Source organism: Solea solea, chromosome 7 (assembly GCF_958295425.1).
Source record: "Solea solea chromosome 7, fSolSol10.1, whole genome shotgun sequence".
Taxonomy (NCBI): domain Eukaryota; kingdom Metazoa; phylum Chordata; class Actinopteri; order Pleuronectiformes; family Soleidae; genus Solea; species Solea solea.
In genome coordinates, this window is record NC_081140.1 from 2977890 (window position 1) to 2999910 (window position 22021).

Below are 22021 nucleotides of genomic sequence, written 5' to 3' on the forward strand. Positions count from 1 at the left end.
ATATATATATGTATATATGTTTATATATATATATACAGTTTACATATACACACAGTATGTTGCTTTATACAACATATATACAACATATATACAGGATTTTAGAAGAAGAATTTTTTTGCAGAACAAAAATCTGCATTGAAAGTTTTGGTGACTCATCTTGAACTTGGGGATTATACTAATGTTGCATCCTTTTACTTCTCTATCAGGTTTTCAGGTGTTTCCTCTCTCTCACCCTAGCAACCATAACTGCACATTGTATCTTCCAAAAACACATTGTAATTTTTTGCTGAACTGCCTGTAATATTAAATACAACACGCATTTGCTGTGACATTGTTTCACAATGTATGAGCAATTCACACAAATGCATTCATTTCCCCTAAAAGTCTTCTCTCTATGATGGTGTTGGACTGTTGTGTTAAGGTCCGGACGCTGTAGTGGCCAACACACGTGTGAAAATGATGACTCATGCTTCCTGAACCACAGTTTCTTTCACAGTTTGAATCCATGAATCCTGGGAGAGTCCACTTGAATATATATATATATATATATATATATATATATATATATATATATATATATATACACATGTATATATATACACATGTATATATATATATATATGTCCAAAAAACCCAGTCAATCAGTTTTTTCACATAGTCAAATTACCTCTTTTTCTGGACTGTATTGACTGTAGCGACCCCTGATTGTAACACTGCCCCCTACAGGCTTGGACAACATGCATATTACAGTATGTGACTTTTTTGGCTTGGCAGTATAGGTCATGTACAACAGTATATGACCTGTAAAAAGCTTCTCAAACCTGTCTCTGGGTACACTAGTAAACCTATTTTGCATCCACTATACAAACAGAACTAAACAATTCAAACTCACGTGCTGATATGACACTCACCTCCTATAGGAGCAGCAAAACAGCAACCCACTCCCACAGCACAGGCTGCTGCCAGCATCTCAATGTTCCTTGACTCGTTCTGAAACACACACACACACACACACACATCAGAAGATCAGTGACCGACACGTTGAAAACAAAAAGAAGTCTGGATCACTCAGACGTCGCGAAGGCAATGGTGGTCCCTCAGAAGAGCCAGCGGCCAGCAAACAGGTCGGCACCACAAACACACACAGTCACACAACCACAATATGGCTGTATGAATGACCGTCGAAACGTCATAGACACAATGGTAGAACATTAAATTGAATTCAGAGTGAAACAATGGAGCTGCTAACATCTCCCTCTTCCCTCACTTTCTTGTAATCTGTTATAATAGATCAGCCCATGTGATACAGATACTGGTTGAATGGCATTGAATCCGCTCATTATTGGTTTGATACTGGTCAGATATTGGAAAGATAAAAATGTAAATTCTGATACACATCACAAGCTTCAAGGTGCACAGTCATGTTGTGGGCTGTTTATTTCTTCATTATGGGGAGAAGAATATTTGATACACCGTTGGAGAATGTATGTAAAATAGCTTGAAATGGTTTGAAACAGCTTCATAGTTCAAAACTCTATCAGACTAATATTGGTATAGTGCCATCCTGTCCCTTACACTACGCATTACTGGGTAAAGTAATAACATAAAAATGAGTGAGAGACTCATTAATGCCCAACACTGTTGATTATACTTGTAGGAGAATCACAATGAGACTGTGGTGAGATGGGTATTTGAAGTGGAACACGCAGTACACACAGGAAGGAAGGGCTGAGAACGCTGAGCTGCATGACTGACGGGCAGAGGCTCACAGTGCATCATGGGAAACGATTTTATTTTGATGCAACTGATCCTCCTTACCTTCATTCCTGATGTAAGACTGGCTTCCTTCAAGCAGCATGGCAGTGATAAAACAAGGTTAGTGTGTGTGTGTGTGAGAGAGAGAGAGAGACTTTATCCTCAGGTGGACCACAGGTGGGCCACAGGTGGACCACAGGTGGACCACAGGTGGTGTTCAAACACCTGCTTTTTCACCCTCTGACCAGGTAAGGGCCCATTTTATTCATTTATTTTTCTAATTTCATATTTTATCGTCAAACAATAAATCTTAATTAAATGTCATGATTCCCAAAAAGTATCACAGTTATTGTGAGTTCTATACAGTCATTGTGTAGGCCTACTAAACATCAGCATGCATGTATGGTTATTAAAATAGATAAATATGTAAAAAGTATAATATTTGCCACCGTAACATTATTTTTTAATTGTATTTATTTGAAGAAACATGTGTCTGGGATTAGCTCCTGTAGTAATTTTGCTGTAGTTGGACCTGAACTGCAGAACTGAATTACCTTAAACTCTATAAGACCTTCATGGTGCAAAGGAATATAAACAGCAGCAAAGCTAATAAGGAGAGTGGAATACAACCTTTTTTTTTTTTACTTCTAATTTTAACGATGGAAAAAATAAAAGATGACAAAGTAAGCAAGAGAACAATGGAGGTGAGGAGGAGGAGGAGAGAACAATGGAGTTACCGAACATGATTAATAAGGGTTGTTCTATAATAGGCCCACCCATGATCAACACACGAGTATAAGATCAGAATTTACGATATATTTTATTGTTTATTTATTTATTTATTTAATTATTTATTATATATTTTATTATTTAAATTCAAGGACTTTCCAGGACCAATTTCCTCAAATTCAAGGATTGAATGTGCCAACACAGCTTAAGACGCAGGGCAGCATGAGGCCAGCTCACCTTGCCCCGGCACAGCATGGCACGGCTCGACTCTTTATGGTTTGGTTGGTTTTCCATTAACAATATAGTACCTCCTCAACGTGGGCGGGGTCACAAACGACACACACAAACTAGTGACTTGTAAAGTCATTAGAATGAGTTTTGAATTGAGATTTTAGATATTTCCGTGCTAAATGTAGGAGATCAACGCAAATGGCATTCAATCGTTTTAACTGCTACATTTAGCAGCTTCTGCTAATGATAAAGTAAATCAGTGAGGCTAACCCAGGGATTCCACTGCATGCATGTTGCATCATGTGATGCCGTCGCTGCACTGTTCTTGCATGCACTCGATCTGTCAACACCCACCGGCTCAGTTCCATTTGAAAGTGGTATACAGAGAAGGTTGAGCTTTTGTGTCATACTAGTGCATTCAGTGGATCCTGGGTGTGTTTTAACTTTATTTATTCAGTGTTTACTGAGATGATGTTGTATGAAAAATAAAAAATACTGGGCGAAAATAAATAAAAAGTTGAAACAGCACAGATGTGAAGCTCCGCGTGAACATGATTCTTTTCAAAAACCCTGGATGGCAGAAAAAACTCTGATAAACAGTGCATTTTTAGCTGTTTCTGATCATTAAGCTAAAAACTATATCAAAATTCTGTGGGGAAAGAACTATTTAGGTACATTTTATTGGCCCACCCCTATGGGGAATATTCAAAAACAGGGCCGGTCGAGAGCTACCGACCCCCTTAACCACCCATCTTAAACAGGATGACAGTGGCTGAAACCCTGAAACAGGATATCAACAGTAGTCCTTCAGAGAGGAGGAAAGAAAAGGAAGGTGGCGTGAAAACAGAGATCAGAGTCTTCAATATAGAATCAGTCTGCAGTCATCTGAGCGAAAATAAGTCTTATCTTATGTCTTCATATAAGGTCTGTGGCTGAAACCTGAAAAGGAAAAAGTCGAAGACAAAGAAGATACATAAGATGCAGACATGAAACCGGGCTAAATTAATCCTGGTTTCACACATCATTCCCTGAGGAACTTGTCACATGTGTCATCACATCAGTCACGGCACCTCCTGCCGAACCTCCTGCTGAACCTCCTGCTGAACCGTCACGTCGTGTGTGACACTACACGTGTCGTGAAAGGTGCTGTGCATGTTATCATGGTTTCTGTGTATGTGTTACTGCTGGATGTAAGAAAATAAGTTTTTACGCTGATGACAACTTCATTTGGAACTTTGCAAGTATGCTCGCTTTTACATTTAAGAAGCTTAAACAATCAGAAATCTTGTTTTAATCATGACAAAAGCTTCAAACCGATTAATCGATTACCAAAATAGTTGTCGATCAATTTAGTAATCGATTCATCCATTAATGGTTTCAGCTCTAATCTGCATGTATCCAAACAGGTGATGTTTTGTCTATTGACTTGACTTATAAATGTTGTGTTTTTGGTGGATTAAGGTGTTTTAGGACCCAAATTGATCCAGGTGGCTGTGAAGGATGTGTAATAAAAATATGACACAGATAATGTAAAGCAGCATTGAGTGGTCATCGAGACTAAGTGCTACATTCAGGGACCATGAAACACTAAAGCTTATTATTCATTGCTTTGCTAGGCACTGACACATTGAGCCATTTCACCCCAACATCTCTTCAGTCCACACTTTTGTTTTCTTTTTTTTTTCTGGCGTTGAAACGATTGTTAGTGAGACCCAGAGCCAGTTCTCATGTTTTCATTTAGTGCAGCTGCTGAACTGATTCCACCAAGTATCAATGTAGCAATCTGGTGTGCAGTGCACTGACCACACATCAAGCCAGTGACCCGCACTGGGGACTATTACAGGATTGTGTGTACAGTGTACAGGGAAACAATAGAAACTTTAATTTTAAGTTGCATAAGACCACAACATACAGTGAAATCAACAGCTTAAAAGTAAAAAAAAGGTATTTACCTCGTAAATTCCTCCAAACAGAGACATGAACTTGCTGAGAAGAGCAGCACACAAACTGGCGATGTGTACAAATGGACCCTGAAGAGGAAAAAAAAGACATGAAATACTAAACTGCAGATGTAAGGACTGTCTATTAAGATGGACGACATGACAGCTTTTCAAATAGTGAAAACATTTTGTCGTCCCCCTGGTGGCTGGCTGCAGTATAGGTCACAAGGCGTTGGGGGGGAAACTAAATAGATGAGTTCTTACCTCACTTTTGTGTGTTCAATTATTCTGTGTTTGATTTTCATTCATTACATAATGCCACAGTAAATACAGTCCCCGCTATGGAGGCGTTTGTCATTGAAAAAGGGAAATCAGAGGAATGATCCGGCAACACATAAGTTACAATTATGTTATTTGGTAAAATTCAGGTTTAAAGTGGAAGGAACACAATTCACAGTAAAAGGAAATGAAAAGCAGCTGTGAGGAGTGTATGTGTGCCAAAGCTAAATAATGTTGATAATGTTGATTTTCCCATTTACCCATTAATCTGTCGATTATTTTCTCAATGAACGGAATAGTTTGGTTCAGAAAATGTCAGAAAATGTTGAAAAATGTTCCTCAAACATTGAAATGATGATGTTCTCAGATGTAGTATTCACATTTAAGAAGCTGAATAAATCAAAAAAAAATTATTAACGTTTTAATTATTAAAGAAAAAAAAATCCCTTATCAAAACAGATGATGATTAATTTAGTATTCATTTAAGAATGGATTAATTGAATAATCCTTTTCTGGCATGAAGTGATATTGTAATTTTTTTCCCTTCACATCTGTCCTGGCCAGATTTGCATTGAAATGTGTCCACATTTGACAAAAGGGGAAAAAAAGTGTCTCAGAACAAATGAAGAACTCACATTTTCTGCTGAAGTACTCCACACAACACTCACTGGCAGCGTGTGGTTATTTCCACTGTCAGTTTTTGGTCTGTTATGATTTAGAATCATTCATAATTCATGCAGCAGGAATGCAAAAAACTCAAATATGAATAAAATAGTTTTGATGTTCCTTGAGACATTTCCCTGAGTATTCACTGATTATTAAGAATGTATACACGATGTGCACTGATTTTAATAATGTGCATTTTTAGGTCTGTATGTATGTATGTACTGATTTTAGTCTTGATTGAGCAGCAGCAGCAGCAGCAGCAGCAGCAGCAGCAGCAGCAGCAGCAGCAGCAGCACAAAGAGCTCCTCCATTTGACTTTGACCTGAATGGGTTTTTGATGACTGCTAATGATTTGAAATGACAGCTGCTATTCTTTGAACACCCACCTTGGATGATGTTTCAGCTGGTGTCCAAGGCTGATGTCAGCCTGGAGCCTGGCAGCTACATTTTATCCCACACACAAGTTTCATTCTGCCGATCAGTTCAAGTGTGTCACCAGACCACATACAGTAGTACTGTAGACTACTGCAGCTACTGTGAGTGTACTGTAACAGTACACTCACAGTAGCTGCACAATGTAGGTCAGGTATTGAGTTTAACTGGCACTGCTAACATAAAGATGCAAAAGTGGATTTTGTCAGCAACAAAAAAAGTGCCCTTTCTGATTAGTCATTTGTTTGTTTGTTTTTTCATATTTCATGAATGTAAATGTTCAGGTTTTAGGAAGAGTCAAGCTTTATATAAGTCGGCCAAAAAAAACCCAAAACACTCTAATGTTAAGGCAAGAAAAAGAAACAAGCCAAGCTATAAAGCTAGAAAATAAAAATACAAGTACACAACGATCAGATGCATAATATATTGTCATGGAAGTACTACTCATTAAAAACATCATGTAAGTGTCTATTTTTCTTAGAGACCAAAGTCCACTTCAGCGACATGAGCCGTCAAGCTAGAAGAGTAATAATAGCAACAGTCTGAGTTTGGAGAGTTGTAAATTTGGTATTTTCTGGAATTATATCAAAAGCCCCTTTTCCACCAGCAACAGTACCTAAACAACGTGGGCGGAGTCATCACTACACAGGTGCATGAAACTGCCGTGACTTCCTTTTACATGCGACACACACAAACAAGGGACGAGTGACTTGTAAAGCAGCCGTTTTCAATGTAACTGAATTATAAGAATCAGTGAATTAAAAATGTGTGATCCTCTGTTAAATACTGTGGATTTTAGACATTTCCCTGGTAATTGTTGGAGATTAACCCACGTTTTTAGGATTGTTAAATCTTTTTAACTGATCTACTGTTCGGCTTGATCTTCCTGTGACACCAATGAGTGGCTGACGGCACGCTTTGTGTCGGAATTTGATCAGTCTGCATTTCAAATTTCCCATGGAGACTAAATCCTGGTCCTCATGAGGCAGCACTTCATTTCTGGGGAACTGGTTAAGTTTAGGGGTAAGATTTGAATTATGGTTAGGTTCAGGTACAAGTAAGTCATTAACCGGTTATGGTTAAGGTAAGGGATACTTGTACATGTACGTGTACGTGTACGTGTACGTGTTTTACCTCCTTGCCCAGGGGCATGCCACTGCCCAGAGCACAGGTGAGGCCGATGACTTTGGCCACAAACGTCTTGAAGGTGAGGTACTCCTTCAGCACCACTCCTCTGAGGATAGTCTTCATCTCTGGAATACCAGAACCTGTAGGAAGTGAGGGAGGGAGGGAGCACAGCAGGTGCTTAGAGGTGAGTGTCAACTTAAATAGAAACTCAACACATGTCTTTGTATGACTGTAAGTTTACTACTGACTAAATAAGCCATGCATTTCTCTGCAGTAATAAAGGCTGCATTCAGACCTGTAGTTAACATCTGTCCTCAGAGAGTGAATGTTCAAACCCAGCGTTACAGCTGAGTCCAGACATTGAATATCACATCGGATCACCCTTTATTTAGGTTATCATAATGAATGTAAATCAATGAGAGTTCTTAGAAGAATAGCTGTGTGAACTTGTGTGTGTGTGTGTGTCGTACCAACAGCCTGCGGAGCGAGGATCTGGGTAAAACCGGCAGAGAAGGTGATGAGGACGACAGGATAAGTGACCCAGGCCAAATACTGCAGGAAGACGTTACTGTCCAGGCCACCGTACATCCACTTCTGTGCTGTGGGCACAAACACACAATAGACGGAGCACTAGGGACGACGTTTAAAACACAACAACACAATGCACCCAGCAACATAGATACCAGATGTACAAATACATAGATATGTCACATTTAATCTCTGTGATTATTTACATCTAGGACATGATAACGCTGCTGTGGAAGTCACAGAATTAAAATGATTTACTTCTCTCTTTACGTCACTCTTTTGCTAAATTGTGTCTCTTCTATGTTCAAAACACACCAACAATCCAGTAAACACTGTACAAACTATATATCATGTTTGTTACTTTTCAAACTGTAATATTATTCTATGCACTTGCATGTATTTCTTTTTGTATATTCTACTTTTCAGGTTTACTTGGCAGCTCATGCCAAAAGGAAAATAAGTGGGCTCGTAACTAGAGGGTCACAGGTCCAAATCCCAGGGGTTCCCCTGAACAAGGCACCCAACCTGCCAGTGTTCCCTGGTGCAGATAAGTGCTGCTCACAGCTCCTGTGCCCTGGTTTGTAAGTGTTTACTGAAAGGATGGGTTCAATGCAGGGTTCATAACCTGTGGGGACATACATACCCAGTCCCTGCCTCCCTGCCTCCCTCCCTCCCTCCCTCCGTCTAAGCCTCACCTTGTAAGCAGATGGCGATGCAGAAGTCCACCACCCAGCTGACCAGCGCCATGACGAGTCCCAGCAGGATGAGGAAGATCCAGTCCTCCCCAACCCGAGAGATCAGGAACTTCTGACAGCGAACCGTGCAGACTACAGGGAGGGGCAGGATGACAGTATGACACATTAGGACTACAACTAAAACAACAACACTACTACACAACTAAATGACCCACACACAGGGGAACGGGAGATGCATTTTATTTTAGGAGTCAGTCTTGGCAACAGTGGCCAATAACAGTAGCTGTGTTTCAGTCCAACTGCTTTGAAAATGCAGAAACAGTAAAAAGGTTGTAGGTCAATATTTAATTCAATGTTTTAGTATGAAAAACAGCACCTCCTACTGGTGAGTCAACTTCAATAAGTAAAGCTTCTGATGTGTGTTTTAGTTGTTCCCTTTATCCAGGGTTCTCAATCTCAAATGACCTGGGGGCCAATGAGCAGTCTGGCCATGTGACAAAACAACAACGGTTCAGTAAGGGTGGGAGATTAAAATAATATAACAATACTCAATCTCGATTGTCATGTAATAGGCATTTTCTGTCTTTCCACCATCAACTACCTTTATTCTGGCAATTCTGGTACTTTATTTTGAAATCTTTAAGCTGGCAGAGGATGGACTCAGTCTCATGAAAGCTGTCACTGTCTTATGATCATTTATCTTTGCGTCAGGTCATGTGTGAAATTGAAATATTTGGACTTCCTGACACAAAGTCATGAAAGTCAGTCAGCATTGAGATTCTTCCAACATCCCGATGTGTGAAAGTGAAGGACAGTAACTGTGGAAACTCGAGAGAGAAACTCAGCTACGTTGACCTCAGTGCAGAAGACAGAACACAGTTATAACACTGTTAGCTCATTTAAACAAACTGATCTACAGTATGTTAAAGTGCAGCATAAACATCTGTGTATCATTCGTTCATTCGTTTTTCAAAATGAAACTAAAAATAGATAATGAACTGTTAATTTGATTTTCAAAATAAAATTAAAAATTAAAAAACGGATAATGACAAATTTTTCCCAATTTCCAAAATTGTGCTCAAATGAAAAACAAAACAAAAAAACAACAAGTGTTTCCCATTTGTTCTAGTTTTTTTTATTTTTTGAAGTTGAGTTACCCTGTGACAGGAGAGCTAAATTATAACAGTTATATCATATTATAGTGATTACATTTAAAATAATTAAGTCAAATAAAACTTTAGCCAACCATATTGTAGCTATATACTGTAAATAATGTATCTTATTTTTATATTGCCTGTCTTTTACATTTATTTGCATATATTTATTAATACTCTTATGTATTAACCTTATTTCTCTTATACTATAGAATATGTTCTATAAATATATAGAAAGTAAATAGGAAATGTGCAAATGGGACAATATAAAAACATGTTACTTGCATTAGATGGAAAAATCTAAACTGGAAGAAACAGGAAGCGCTCGTTTTCTGTATATTTCTTTTTCATTTTTTCATTTTATTTTGAAAATCAAATGTCTGTTTTTTCATTTTTCAGTTCATTTTGAAAAATGAATGAACGAATGATACGTGGATTCAAATGTCACGGCACACATTGACTACAAACTAAAAAAACTGCAGAATACAAAGCAAAAGCAGATCTAATTTACTCACCTGCCAGAGACAGGAAACTCACATTCATGGACAACAGAGACACACAAATATTCATTGTAGATAATTGCTGGAACATTAGTTTGATGGTGATTTGTTGCAATGACATTCACAACATTCTCTCTCCACCTCTCTCACCATCCTGTTCTCATTTTCCTTTTCTTCTCTGCAGGGAATTTAGTATTTGGGAGGAGTGGGGTCACTTCTCACACTTATGCTTGGGTTCCACATGTAAGCAGAGGTCAGCGAGGTCAGGGTCCATGTCACATAAAATCACACATTCTGCATTGGTTAGGCACACGAACAGAAATACAGATACACACTGTCCACAAGCTGTCGCACACACACACACACGCACAATCACACACATGAACAAAGACTGACAAACACACTCACACAATGATTCATCTTTGCTTTTTTTAGATGTATATATTCAAGTAAGTGTGCGTGTGTGTGTCGATGTGTGCGTGTGTGTAGATGTGTGTGTGTGTGTGTGTGTGTGTGTGTAGATGTGTGTGTGTGTGTGTGTGTGTGTGTGTGTGCACGCCCTTATGCGTCATCTCACCCACAAGCCGTCTGTGCTCTTGTGCCCCTTCTGTCATCCAGACACTAGACGATGTAAATGAGTAAATGTGTGTGTGTACAAAAAACCTATTAAGCAATACCAGCACTGACAGAGGAAACTAAATTGCATCTCCAAAAAGACAAGATTACACTTCTCTCTCACACACACACACACACACATAGACATAGACATACATGTAATGCATTCCCTACTCCCTTCCCTTAACTTTAACTAAATGTCTAACCCTCACTCTTAACTTAAACCTAACATTAACACAATTCTAACCCTAACCTCAAAACCAAGTCTCAACCCTTAAAGAGTCATTTTCACAAACAAACACACACACACCCACACCCACACACACACACATGCGCGCACACACGCTGCTGACTTTATTCTCCATGGCATACAATAAGCAGCATGCTACTTCCCAATCACTCATTGCCATCTGACTCACCAGTTGTACCACCCTCCCCTCCCTGATCCCACTTTTCTTTCTTTTTTCTTCCCCCTTGCTTTCTAATCACATTCAACCTCTGACTTCACCTCTCATCTTCTCCTCTCCTCATCCCTCCCTCCCTACACCTGTTTCTCTTCCTTGCACAGCCATCCCCCTTTGCTCGCTCTCTTCTTTCCGTCTTTATTTTCATTCCTTGTTGCTCGCTCGCTCCCTCACTCTCGCTTCTGGAAGAGACAGAACGTCTGCAAACCTGCTAAGACTGATTGAGGTTGCCATGGATACACAGCACATCGAGCTCCTTGGACTGAGGATGTTGCATGTGTGTGAGCACATGTGTGTGAGCACATGTGTGTGCGTCTGCTTGTTTTATCAGCAGCATTACATATTAAGACAGTGCCGGGACTCAAGTGGTGGATATTACATACTTAATGGTGATAAAATGGGGCATTCCAAGAAGCAGGCAAATGTCTGGGGGCCCTAAAAGGGTTAGGGGCCCTAAAAACAACTTGTGGTGAACACTTAGTAAAATTCTTTGGTCGATTATTATTACGACTGCAACAACATCATGTTCAGAAACTATGGCTTTAACCTCAGATGGACAATGTAGTAAACAGAATGTTTATGCACTAATGTATGGCAGGGAATTCTCTCATTTGCTAAATGTCCAATGTGAAGATCGTACCATTTAAACAGGTCCCTGGGAGTGTAGTTACCCCTTTTTTTTTTTATTATTTCTACAGTATGTTTGCATTATACTTGCATCCTGTTCCACTTATCAAAGGTTGGGTCAGAGGGGTCCAGACTTATTTTAAAATCTTCCCTGACTGATACAGTGATACAAATAGGAAACAGAATCCCTACACTAAGGTCTGGATCTACCCAAAGGTTTACCTGGCCCAGAAAACCCACTTACTCTTTTTCAGTACCATGCAAAGCTTCAGTAAATAAAGGTGGTGGAAAAATGGTCTGTATTTACAATGTAAAGCATTAATCAAGACTTGATAACCAATCAGAGCAATTTGTACTGTACATTCATCCATTCATTCACACACTTATTCAAGCATCAGCTGTACTGTGTCAAACGGTCGTGTGTCCAGGGGAATCAATCCCTCACCTTGCACTTGGAAGACAGTCCACTCTACCACTTAACCACAGCATGGTGTGTGTAAAAGCACAACATACACGACAGGGTCAGGTACCGTCCTGACTGTGCGATAATCTCAGATTTTTTGTAATTGTTTTTATAATCTGCACATTAATCTCCTGCTCTGCTGAGGAACTCAAGGACTGTGAGATCATTTAAATTCTTATACATATATATATATATATATATATATACATATATATATATACACATACATATGAATATATATATATGTGTATATATATATATACACACATATATATGGTGTATATGTGTATATATATATATACATATATATGGTGTATATGTGTGTGTGTATATGTATATATGTATATATATATATATATATAAATATACATACACATATATAAATATACATACACATACATATATACATATACATATATATATATATATATCTTAACAACTCCCTCCCAACATGGGAAAAAACAATCCAGCATGAGTGAGAACACAAGCTCTGAAGTTTGACGTCAGGTACAAAAGGGCTCGACAGTGGTTCACACTGAGCGTGTAATCCATCATCCACCATCACAAGAGAAGATTAAACTTTAAAAAAGTCATGTGAGAAAAAGAAATGGATCAGAAAAACTGGACTTACATCTACAGTTTTATAATTAAAATCATTCAAATAAGGTCTCTTAGTTTTCAGCTTCTGAAATGTGAATATTCACAGTTTCTTCCCTCCATTTAACAAAGATATATATATATATATATATATGTGTATATATGTATATATATATATACATACATATATATATATTTATATTAATATATACAGTTTAATTCATAGTTCACTGTTTGGCAGACACATAATGTAGTTTAGAGATACAGATCATAAGATATTAAAGTTTATACTGCAAAGGCTATGTATCACTTGTTTTTTTTGTTTTTTTTTTCTTTAAACCCGTTATATTTAATCAGATAATAAATAATCTGCATAATTCATTTGAAAAATCACTACAGGTGCATTTTCCTTCCCTCTGCCCCCACATAAAACCCACTTATTTAAATCAGCCCCCTACTTTGTTATGCAGAGTGTGGGCTATATGTGGGTGTAAAGGCTCGAGCAGCCTCATGCCAATGAGACTCAAAGCCACTCTGTGTGCATGTGCCTCCACATTCATTATGTAGCTCCATGCGTCAGCAAAAAGATCCAATTAGAAATGACTGGCTGTGTTTAAGACCATCGTCTTAATTGGATTAGAATCAATATACATGAAACCAGACCATTCAGCTCCTTTGAATGAACCATGAGAAAATATTCACACTTCAGAAGCTGAAAAATCAGAAACCGAATACTAGATTATCAAAATAGTTGACTAAATAAATATAGTCATTGATTAAAAATCTAATGAATGAAATGGTTGCAGCCCTGAAGTCCGCTCACTAAATGCTTCCTGCTGCTTCCAACTTGTGATAATATAGACACTAACAATTGGAGTAGAAAGATTTGTATGTTTTTATAAATGCAATCATGGAAAAAAAACACATTGTGTATCATATGAAAATATTACATATAGACACAGTCACTGACTTTTTATAATCCTCATTAATATGATTGTAAACTGTCTCTAAATGTAACAATAGGATAAGTTGTGCTTGTCATCCCAACTTTACTCCATCGTGCAACACTTTTAAATCTATAGAGTGGCAGAAATAAGCAGCAGCAGGGGAAATAATAATAGAAAAGAATCAGGAAAAGTGCAGTATCCATATGAAAAGACATTGTAATTATTTAAAAATCTCATGATGTGTTTGACAGTTAAGATGTAAAAATGATCCAATTATGAATCATATGGCGTTTGTAATATCATCCAACATAATCTCAATATGATGGTTTTTGACACTTTCCTTTGATGTCATGCACGTACAGGATTTTCAGAATTTGTCTCGCAGTGTAATTGGTAATCTCCTCCATGCAGACTTTTTATATTAAACTGTCAGATTAAAACCTATTCTGACTTTTGCTGATTGTATTTGTTTTCCATGACGTGCTAATCCGCTCATTCTTAAGTAAAATCTCCTCCTAAATTCTATCAACATATGCGTCTAATCCACCTATTATAAAATGAAGAAAAGTAGACAGATGTGGTTACAGATACTCTAAATCACACAGAAGTCTCCTTTGTCTTGCAACTGTCCAACAATCCATCCAACGTGCTGATGTTTCCCGATGCTAATGAGATGTAAACCCAGGTGCTGCTTATGTAAATGTGCTGTAGCGCAGAGTCGTGGGCACGTGGGCGAAGAACCTCGTCTCACTTTCAATCACTGTGTTCAATCACTGTGTTCAATCACTGTGTTCAATCACTGTGTTCAATCACTGTGTTCAGTCACTGTGTTCAGTCACTGTGTTCAGTCACTGTGTTCACTGGTTGCTCGGTGACGGCTGTGACAGCCCTCATGTGGCTACAGTACAATGTCTCCTTAATGAGGTGTAATAGCGTCTCGGCCCACACAAACACAGCAGCACAGTCACTGACGCAGTTATGCAAAGAAAAGAAAAAACATCAATCTTTAAGGACTTCCAAAGAATGTGTGATGTGTGTTTGAAGCAGTTACATTAAAACCAACGCTCAAGAAAGATTGTTTTGTTCCTCAATGTAAACGTAATAATGATCGTCTTGTGCTTTAGGGTTAGCTTCCAACACAACTACACAACTGAACAACTGAACAACTGAACAACTGAACAACTCAACAAGTGAACAACTGAACAAGGGGCATTTGCTGTAGATCTTTTATAAAGACATAATTAGTATCTGATGACTTGCAAACAGAATAGTGGAGCAACATTCCACAGGCTACAATCAACAACCTGATCGACTCTATGTGAAGGAGACGTGTTGCACTGCGTGAGGCAAATGGTGATCATGACGGATTCAATGGGAGGAGGAGAAGAAGAAGAAGAAGAAGAAGAAGAAGAAGGAGGGAAACCCGTGAGTTCTGTGGGTTGGATCTCGTTTGAAAAGCGCATGACTAGGGCTGGGCGTTATGGACCAAAACTCATATCTCGATATTTTTGGTTCCAATGACAATATGCGATATTATAACGATATTTTGAAAAATTCACCATCAACCATTTATTTAGGTTTAGTTTTGTTTTACAAAGCACAGCCATGCATATAACAAAAGATATAAACAATAGTGATGCCTGTTTGAAACATGTAAAGTATTAGAAAAGAAAATCTATAGTAATAGCCCTACACTTATAGGCATCATTTTGCAAATAACAAATAATGTAAACAAAAACAGGCCTACAGTCTCACAGTATTGTATAGAAAACAGAGAAATATAAGAAACACAGGCAGTCTTGTGTAAATTACTTTAGAGCGAGCGATATTTGAGTAAAAAGTACAAATATCTTACCAGAAAAAGACTTTGGTAGAAGTTAAAGTCACTTTTTACAATATTACTTGAGTAAAATCAAGTACCTGACATGTATTGTACTTAAGTATCAAAAGTAATTTTCAGATATAAAATGTACTTAAGTATTACAAGTAAAAGTATTTAAACAAAGTGAGCAATAACAATTTTGAATATGACATTTATTGTGGCTTCTTAACAATAAAAGCATAATAATAGGTATTATTATTATTATTATTATTATTATTATTATTATTAATAATAATCCATATTGTCTCAACTACATATCTGTTTCAAAAATATACCAGTATAACTCTTAATACCAGTATATCGCCCTACGCATGACTTCCGTCTCTGGAGTAATCTCCTCCCTCGGCTGTGCACCTCACAGGATCCAGACCCTGAATCGAGACATGGTTATAAAGCTAGTCTGGGTTTTGTTGTATATGCAGATTTGTGGACAGATTTATTTTTAATCTGGGAACTTTTTGGATTTGCCTAAACTCGTTCTCGTGAATATGGCCTCTTAGGATGGGGTGATGGTGGATCAGAGGTAGAACGAGTGTGCAAAGATGTGCGAGTGGTGTGAATGGGTGAATGACAAAACGTAGTATCAAGCAGAATTTAACGACACACGAAGGTGACGGGAGCCTCGTATTTGACACAGAAGAGTTGTAGTCATGTTTGTAGGAGAAGTGAATGTGTGCACTTTATTTAGATTTCCTGGTTTAGTTTTGTTTGCTTCTTAAAGTGTGTTGTTTGATAGTATCGACACATCTGATTCCATAACAGCACCCTCTACTGGACCATGCAGTTACTACATCAGACAACAATAAACCAGTTTTTAAGATTCAACATTTGAAAGGACGTCCAAATATCAAATAAGAAGTGACAGTCCAACTGAACGCTCACTAACTGATTTTCAGACTAAAAAATGCCAGATAATTACTCCTTTAAAAAGTGCAGTTTTCCCTTGGATGTTTCAACCACGTGTTGCAAAGACTGTTATGATGTCGTTCCTGGCACGTTTGTTTGCATGTGCTCTAAATGGATGTGTGTGTGTGTGTGTGTGTGTCCTTTAGTAAGTTGTTTCATTTCCTGGTGAAACAAAATCCAGGAGAGCTGCTGCTAACTCTTTCTCTTTGTCCCATTCATCTATCCATTCCCCAGACAATAGCCACCACCTTCATCTCTCTTTTATTTCCCTTTCCTTCTCTCTCTCTCTTCTTTCTTTTTGCTACACCTCCCTCTGCCCCCCTACATCTCATTCATTTCCACTCTGCATCCGTTTATTCCTCTTCCATTCCTGTTGGCCCACCCACAACTCCCCACCTCGTCCCAATCACCAATCTCTGCCGTTGCCCAGTCAGCACTTTGGTTCTGCAGTCCTCTGCAGACACCGGAGCGTGATGCAGAGCCATTTTCAGAGCATTTCCATTACACATACCTTTGCAATGATGTAAAATGACAGCAGCACATACAGCGTGGTATATAAGCATATATAACCAAACCTATAAGGTCACTAGAAGTGTACAGTATGTATATGCATTTATACATAGGAAGGCGGAGGAATGAGGTGCACACGCCATCAATCTTGGGAGAAACACACTCAAAATTGTGCAAGTGAATGCACAATGCAAACATGTACACAGACCAGTGTGAGTCTGTGTGTGTGTGTGTGTGTGTGTGTGTGTGTGTGTGTGTGTGTGGGTGGCCAATGCGAAGCAAACTGCAGCAGTAAGAAGGTAGACACTGATCATCATGTTAGTCTGCGGCTTGTGCTGCCTAATCAGAGCCATTCATCTCCGCCATCTCTCGTTCTCACACACACACACACACTCACAGCTACACTACAAAGTTCAGCTCTTTATTACTTTCCATTAGGACTGGAGGCTCGCTGTAATAAGGCCAGACTGTGGGAGTTAGTCTTATTTGGCACAGAAACACAAATGGGAATTATACGTGCACACTGATGTATTGTGTTTCACGTTAACACAAAGCCATGAAATACTGTATGTGGGTGTGTGACTGTGTTTGCAGGACCTTTGCCTGCATGTTTTGTATTTTACAGTGTTAAAGTAACAGAATCAATTTAACATCACTTCTGACTAAACACTCTCTACGATAATACATTTATCTATCTCTTGTTATTGTTATTATTTAACATTCAAAGTTTAACACATTCTGGAATAATGTTAAACGATAACACACTGAATTTAATCGTAACCAGAATTGGTATTAAATGTAATTTATGAGAGTAAAATACACTCTGGGATAGCGTTAAATTAAATTATTTTGGTGATAAAACTAAAAACATTAAATACTGAGTATTTGATGCTATCAGAATTGGTAGCAAATGCAATTTTTAAGGTTATTTTAACAAAAAAAGATAAAATACACCCTGGAGTGGTGTTTAATATAAAGTATTTTTGTGGCAATTTAACACAAGTGTATTTGATCCTAATCCTATGACATAGTGTTAAATTTAACTCTATCAGTGAAATGTTTTAAGGTGAAAGAGTTTAATACTATTCAGAGAGTATTTGGTACAAATCTGTGTTAAAGTGACACTTAACCCACACACACACACACGTGCACACATAAAGCATGTGATTATTATTATTATTTTTTAAATTAATGGCAGCAATAACACACTGAAAAGTGAGGTGGGGGCGGAGCTTTCTCTCACGGGTTGATAAAGTGGGAGCAACACTTAATGTCCACTTATTGAAGATTAATGATGGTGTAAGTAATGCACGAGTATGAGCTGCAGCAGCACGATGGAAGGACTGAGCGGCTGGTAGTTGTAAGGGCTGATGGGGAGAACACACACGTTTTATTTCTTTTATTTCTTTTATTTCTTTTACGTTTACCAGAGAGAAAGTCCTGGGCTGGTGGTTGCAGAACATATGGATACCCTGACCCTGGAGGACAAATAGATCACATAACACAGTTAAACACAAGCAGTGTATGTCTGTGCGGCTGTGCATTCATTTCATGAACACGTCCTTCTTTCATCTGCACAATCCATCTTCCATTTTCAAACAGATTTCTTTTCCCTTCTTTGCAAAACAAGAAAAGAAAAATTGCTCCTCTATTGGTTTTTTTGTTTTTTTTCTTCTTTACGTAACATTATGAGTTTATGATCGATGTTGTTCCTGCAGAACTCAGCAATGCGACACATGGACGAGCAGTGGAATGGGGGGAGGGGGGGCTGATGTAGGAGGGATAGGAATTAAGAGTTGGTGAAGCAAGAGAAGAAGAGAAGGATATACTGAAGGAGAAAATAAAGGAAAATACAGAAAGGAAACAGGAAACCAGTATATTTAGAACAGATTTAACACTGAAAACACACCACTAATGTATGATTGGAAGAACATGGCTGAATGTTTTTGGGCGAAATTAATAATGACAAAACAGACCATTCAAAAGTTTCAGTGTCTACATATATGAGTTTATTCTCCTTTAAGTCAAATAAAGGACAGCATGGTTCCCTGAATCCCTCACATTTGACTTTTATTGTGAAATATTTGCAGGGACCACAGAGAGCACAGTTTCAAAATCTACAGTCCTGACATTCATTTAACTACAAAGGCATAATCAAAACGTCATTTCTATTTATCTAATACTTACTACACTTACTCTGCCATGTCATTTTCATTTTTGATCATCGATTCATCGGTTTGAGTGTTTTCTTTAATCATTTAAACAATCTCTCCGATTTTTCACCATCTTAAATATGAATATGTTCTGGTTTCTTCGCTACATTGAACAAATACATTATTATATATATTATATTTGATTTGTGGACGAAACAAAACATTTAAGAAAATCACTATTTCTAGCTTTGAGAAACATTTTCGGACATTTTCTGTCAACACCTAATCAAGAAAATAATTGATGGATCGCAGCCCTATTTTTATGAGACATTGTGAAATTGCAACTGACGCCAACGAAAACATCTGCTTTCCTCTCATAAAAATCAACGTTTTACTTGGTGTGTACCTCCTGTTTCCTTATTGTTATTGCTGGTAACAACATGTTCTCCTTAATATTTAGCAGCACTAAAATATTAATCATATTAGGATAAAGTGTGTGAACAAAAGTAAATAAGAACAGATAATCAAATTACAGTATGAAATTGATGTTTTACATAAAAACTGTTTCTTTCTTTTTTTAAATTCTCATTAAAAGTCTGAATACAAATTTGTAACCACACTTCCGCAGGAAGTATGGAAGGAAAACAAAATGGATTGGCTCATGGCTCAACGCTGATTAGAGAGAAATAATTCAATACATGGGGTGTGCACACACACACATGCACATGCACACACACACACACACACACGCACACACACACAGACACACAGACACACACACACTCCTCAGATTGTACCCAGGAGACAAGAGCAGATGGTGGAGGAGGTGCAGGATTGCAAACAGAGAGGGAAGTGAGGAAAAACCTAATGATTAAAAAAGGATTGAAAGAGGAAAACAGAGGATGGTGGAGGAAGGAGAGAGAGAGAGGGAGAGAGAGCAGGAGAAGATTGGACAGAGATGTAGAGCAAAATGGAAAAGGAGGTGTGGGGGGGTGGGGGGGGTGAGGTGGATTGCAAAATGGAACCACAAAGAATTTAGGGGGAGGAAAGTAAATGATGGACGGAGGAGAGGAGGAAGGAGGAAACACAAGTTTACAAGAATAACTTGGCACAAGGGAGAAGTAAGTTTAAATACAAACATATAAAGAATTATAAAAAGCAGGGTCCAACTCTTCCAGGGCTTTTGACTTTAATAACCATCAGTTTGAGAGATAGAGGAGCCTACTGTAAAAAAGACGTGGAGAGAACAATCCAGACACATAAAAACTAATGACCGCATGAATAAAACTCTGACCTGTAGAGTTATAGCAGCAGTAAAGACACACAATAACACATACAGTTTATCCATTCATTGATCTACACTTGGAAATATTGGAACAACACAGGCAGTCCTGAAATGAATCACCTTTTATATGTGTGGGTAAAATACAGGAGGATGTCTAGACCTAGTCCTGTTCTACTCTAAATAACAATCCGTTTATGTCGTTTTCAATGTGATATGATATACTTTAAAGAAAAAGAGGAGTTTTATTAGTGTGTGAACAAAGGACGTTTGAATCCTTTGTTCGGATTTACTAATGAAGACAAATGAACAAAAGGAGGCAGCAGTAGGGCCGGGGCTCCTGTGACCCCCCCCCCCCCCCATACTGCCACATACAACCCTGAGTAAATAAATAAATCAATAAATAAATAAAAAAAGAACCAGGGATTACTTAGATTAAGCAAGCCAACATTATTCATTGTGTTACCAGAACATCCACTGGTAAACAGCCTAACTTATCTCTTAAGATGCAACGTTATGTCCTAAATAGTATGTTTCCATTACTTCATGTGGCTTACACCATAAGTGACATAAATAGACTTGACAGCAGTGAAAGTTAGTTGATAGAGAGCTAATTGCATGATTATTTTTGACGGATTCACTCGTGGGTGAGACATTCGTTTATTGACTTCATTAAACTGCAATTAAAGCAGGTTTGCAGGGGTGAAATTGCACATTTGAATGTTTGTACCCAGCACCCTGAAAGTAAGATGGAACCCACAGCTCTAGTATCTGTTGATGAGGTTCAAGGTTATTTCTGCCGCTCTGGAATCCAGAAAAAAAAGGTTCTTAACACCATTTACCATTTTGCTGCCATTCCATTTAAACATATCATCCACAACAACTGCAAAAGGACAACAATTGTCAAAATATCTTTAAAAAAATGATTCATGATCAATAGAAATGCCTCTCTTGTATATAGACAACTTGCAATTAGGGTATATACATACATTTATCCCTGTGTCCAACTGCAGATGTCATGTAGTCACTTCTGTAGTGAATGAACATAATAGTTTTAATACTCACGGGTGAATTTTAAAGCCATTTTTAGCTGATACTGATATTGTATCAATAATAATGAGCTTCACATACAACATATAATTGTGCATCTTTGTATGCAATTGTAGTAATATTTTGTGTTACATCATCTTGCTAGAAAATTGTCCCCAAAGAAATGTAATGGCTCTTGAAACCATAGAGTCAGGAGTGTTCCTGCCCAATAACTCAGGTCTCTGATAACAGAGGCGTGGACGTGGACCTGGCTCCCAGCCTATTAAATACTAAACTAAATATAATAAACTAAATCGACCTCATGGCAGTGTTATTCTTCCAGGATTATGACAAGAGAAGTGCAAAACACTTATAATCAAGGTGTATGTATATAGACTTAAATGATAAAAATCAATGTGAGCAAACAAACACTGTGGCCATTGACCATTCTGTCAAGTACAAGTATATACATGCACACACACACACACACACACACAGCTCGAGTGACA

At 38.0% G+C, this 22021-nt stretch overlaps 1 protein-coding gene across 5 annotated transcripts in view; it reads right to left on the reverse strand.

Moving 5' to 3' along the window:
• LOC131462429 (chloride channel protein 2-like) overlaps positions 1–22021 on the reverse strand; it is a 148375-nt gene that overhangs the window by 73457 nt on the left and 52897 nt on the right. For 3 of the 5 annotated variants that reach the window (XM_058633648.1, XM_058633647.1, XM_058633651.1), the window contains exons 3-8: positions 18476–18526; positions 8384–8515; positions 7631–7759; positions 7167–7300; positions 4668–4745; positions 912–990 (exon numbers count right to left, since the gene is read on the reverse strand). In XM_058633648.1, the coding sequence (XP_058489631.1) occupies positions 912–990; positions 4668–4745; positions 7167–7300; positions 7631–7759; positions 8384–8515; positions 18476–18526 (603 nt within the window). The remainder of the gene's footprint in view (positions 1–911; positions 991–4667; positions 4746–7166; positions 7301–7630; positions 7760–8383; positions 8516–18475; positions 18527–22021) is intronic. The other 2 variants (XM_058633650.1, XM_058633649.1) reach the window with 1 other exon arrangement.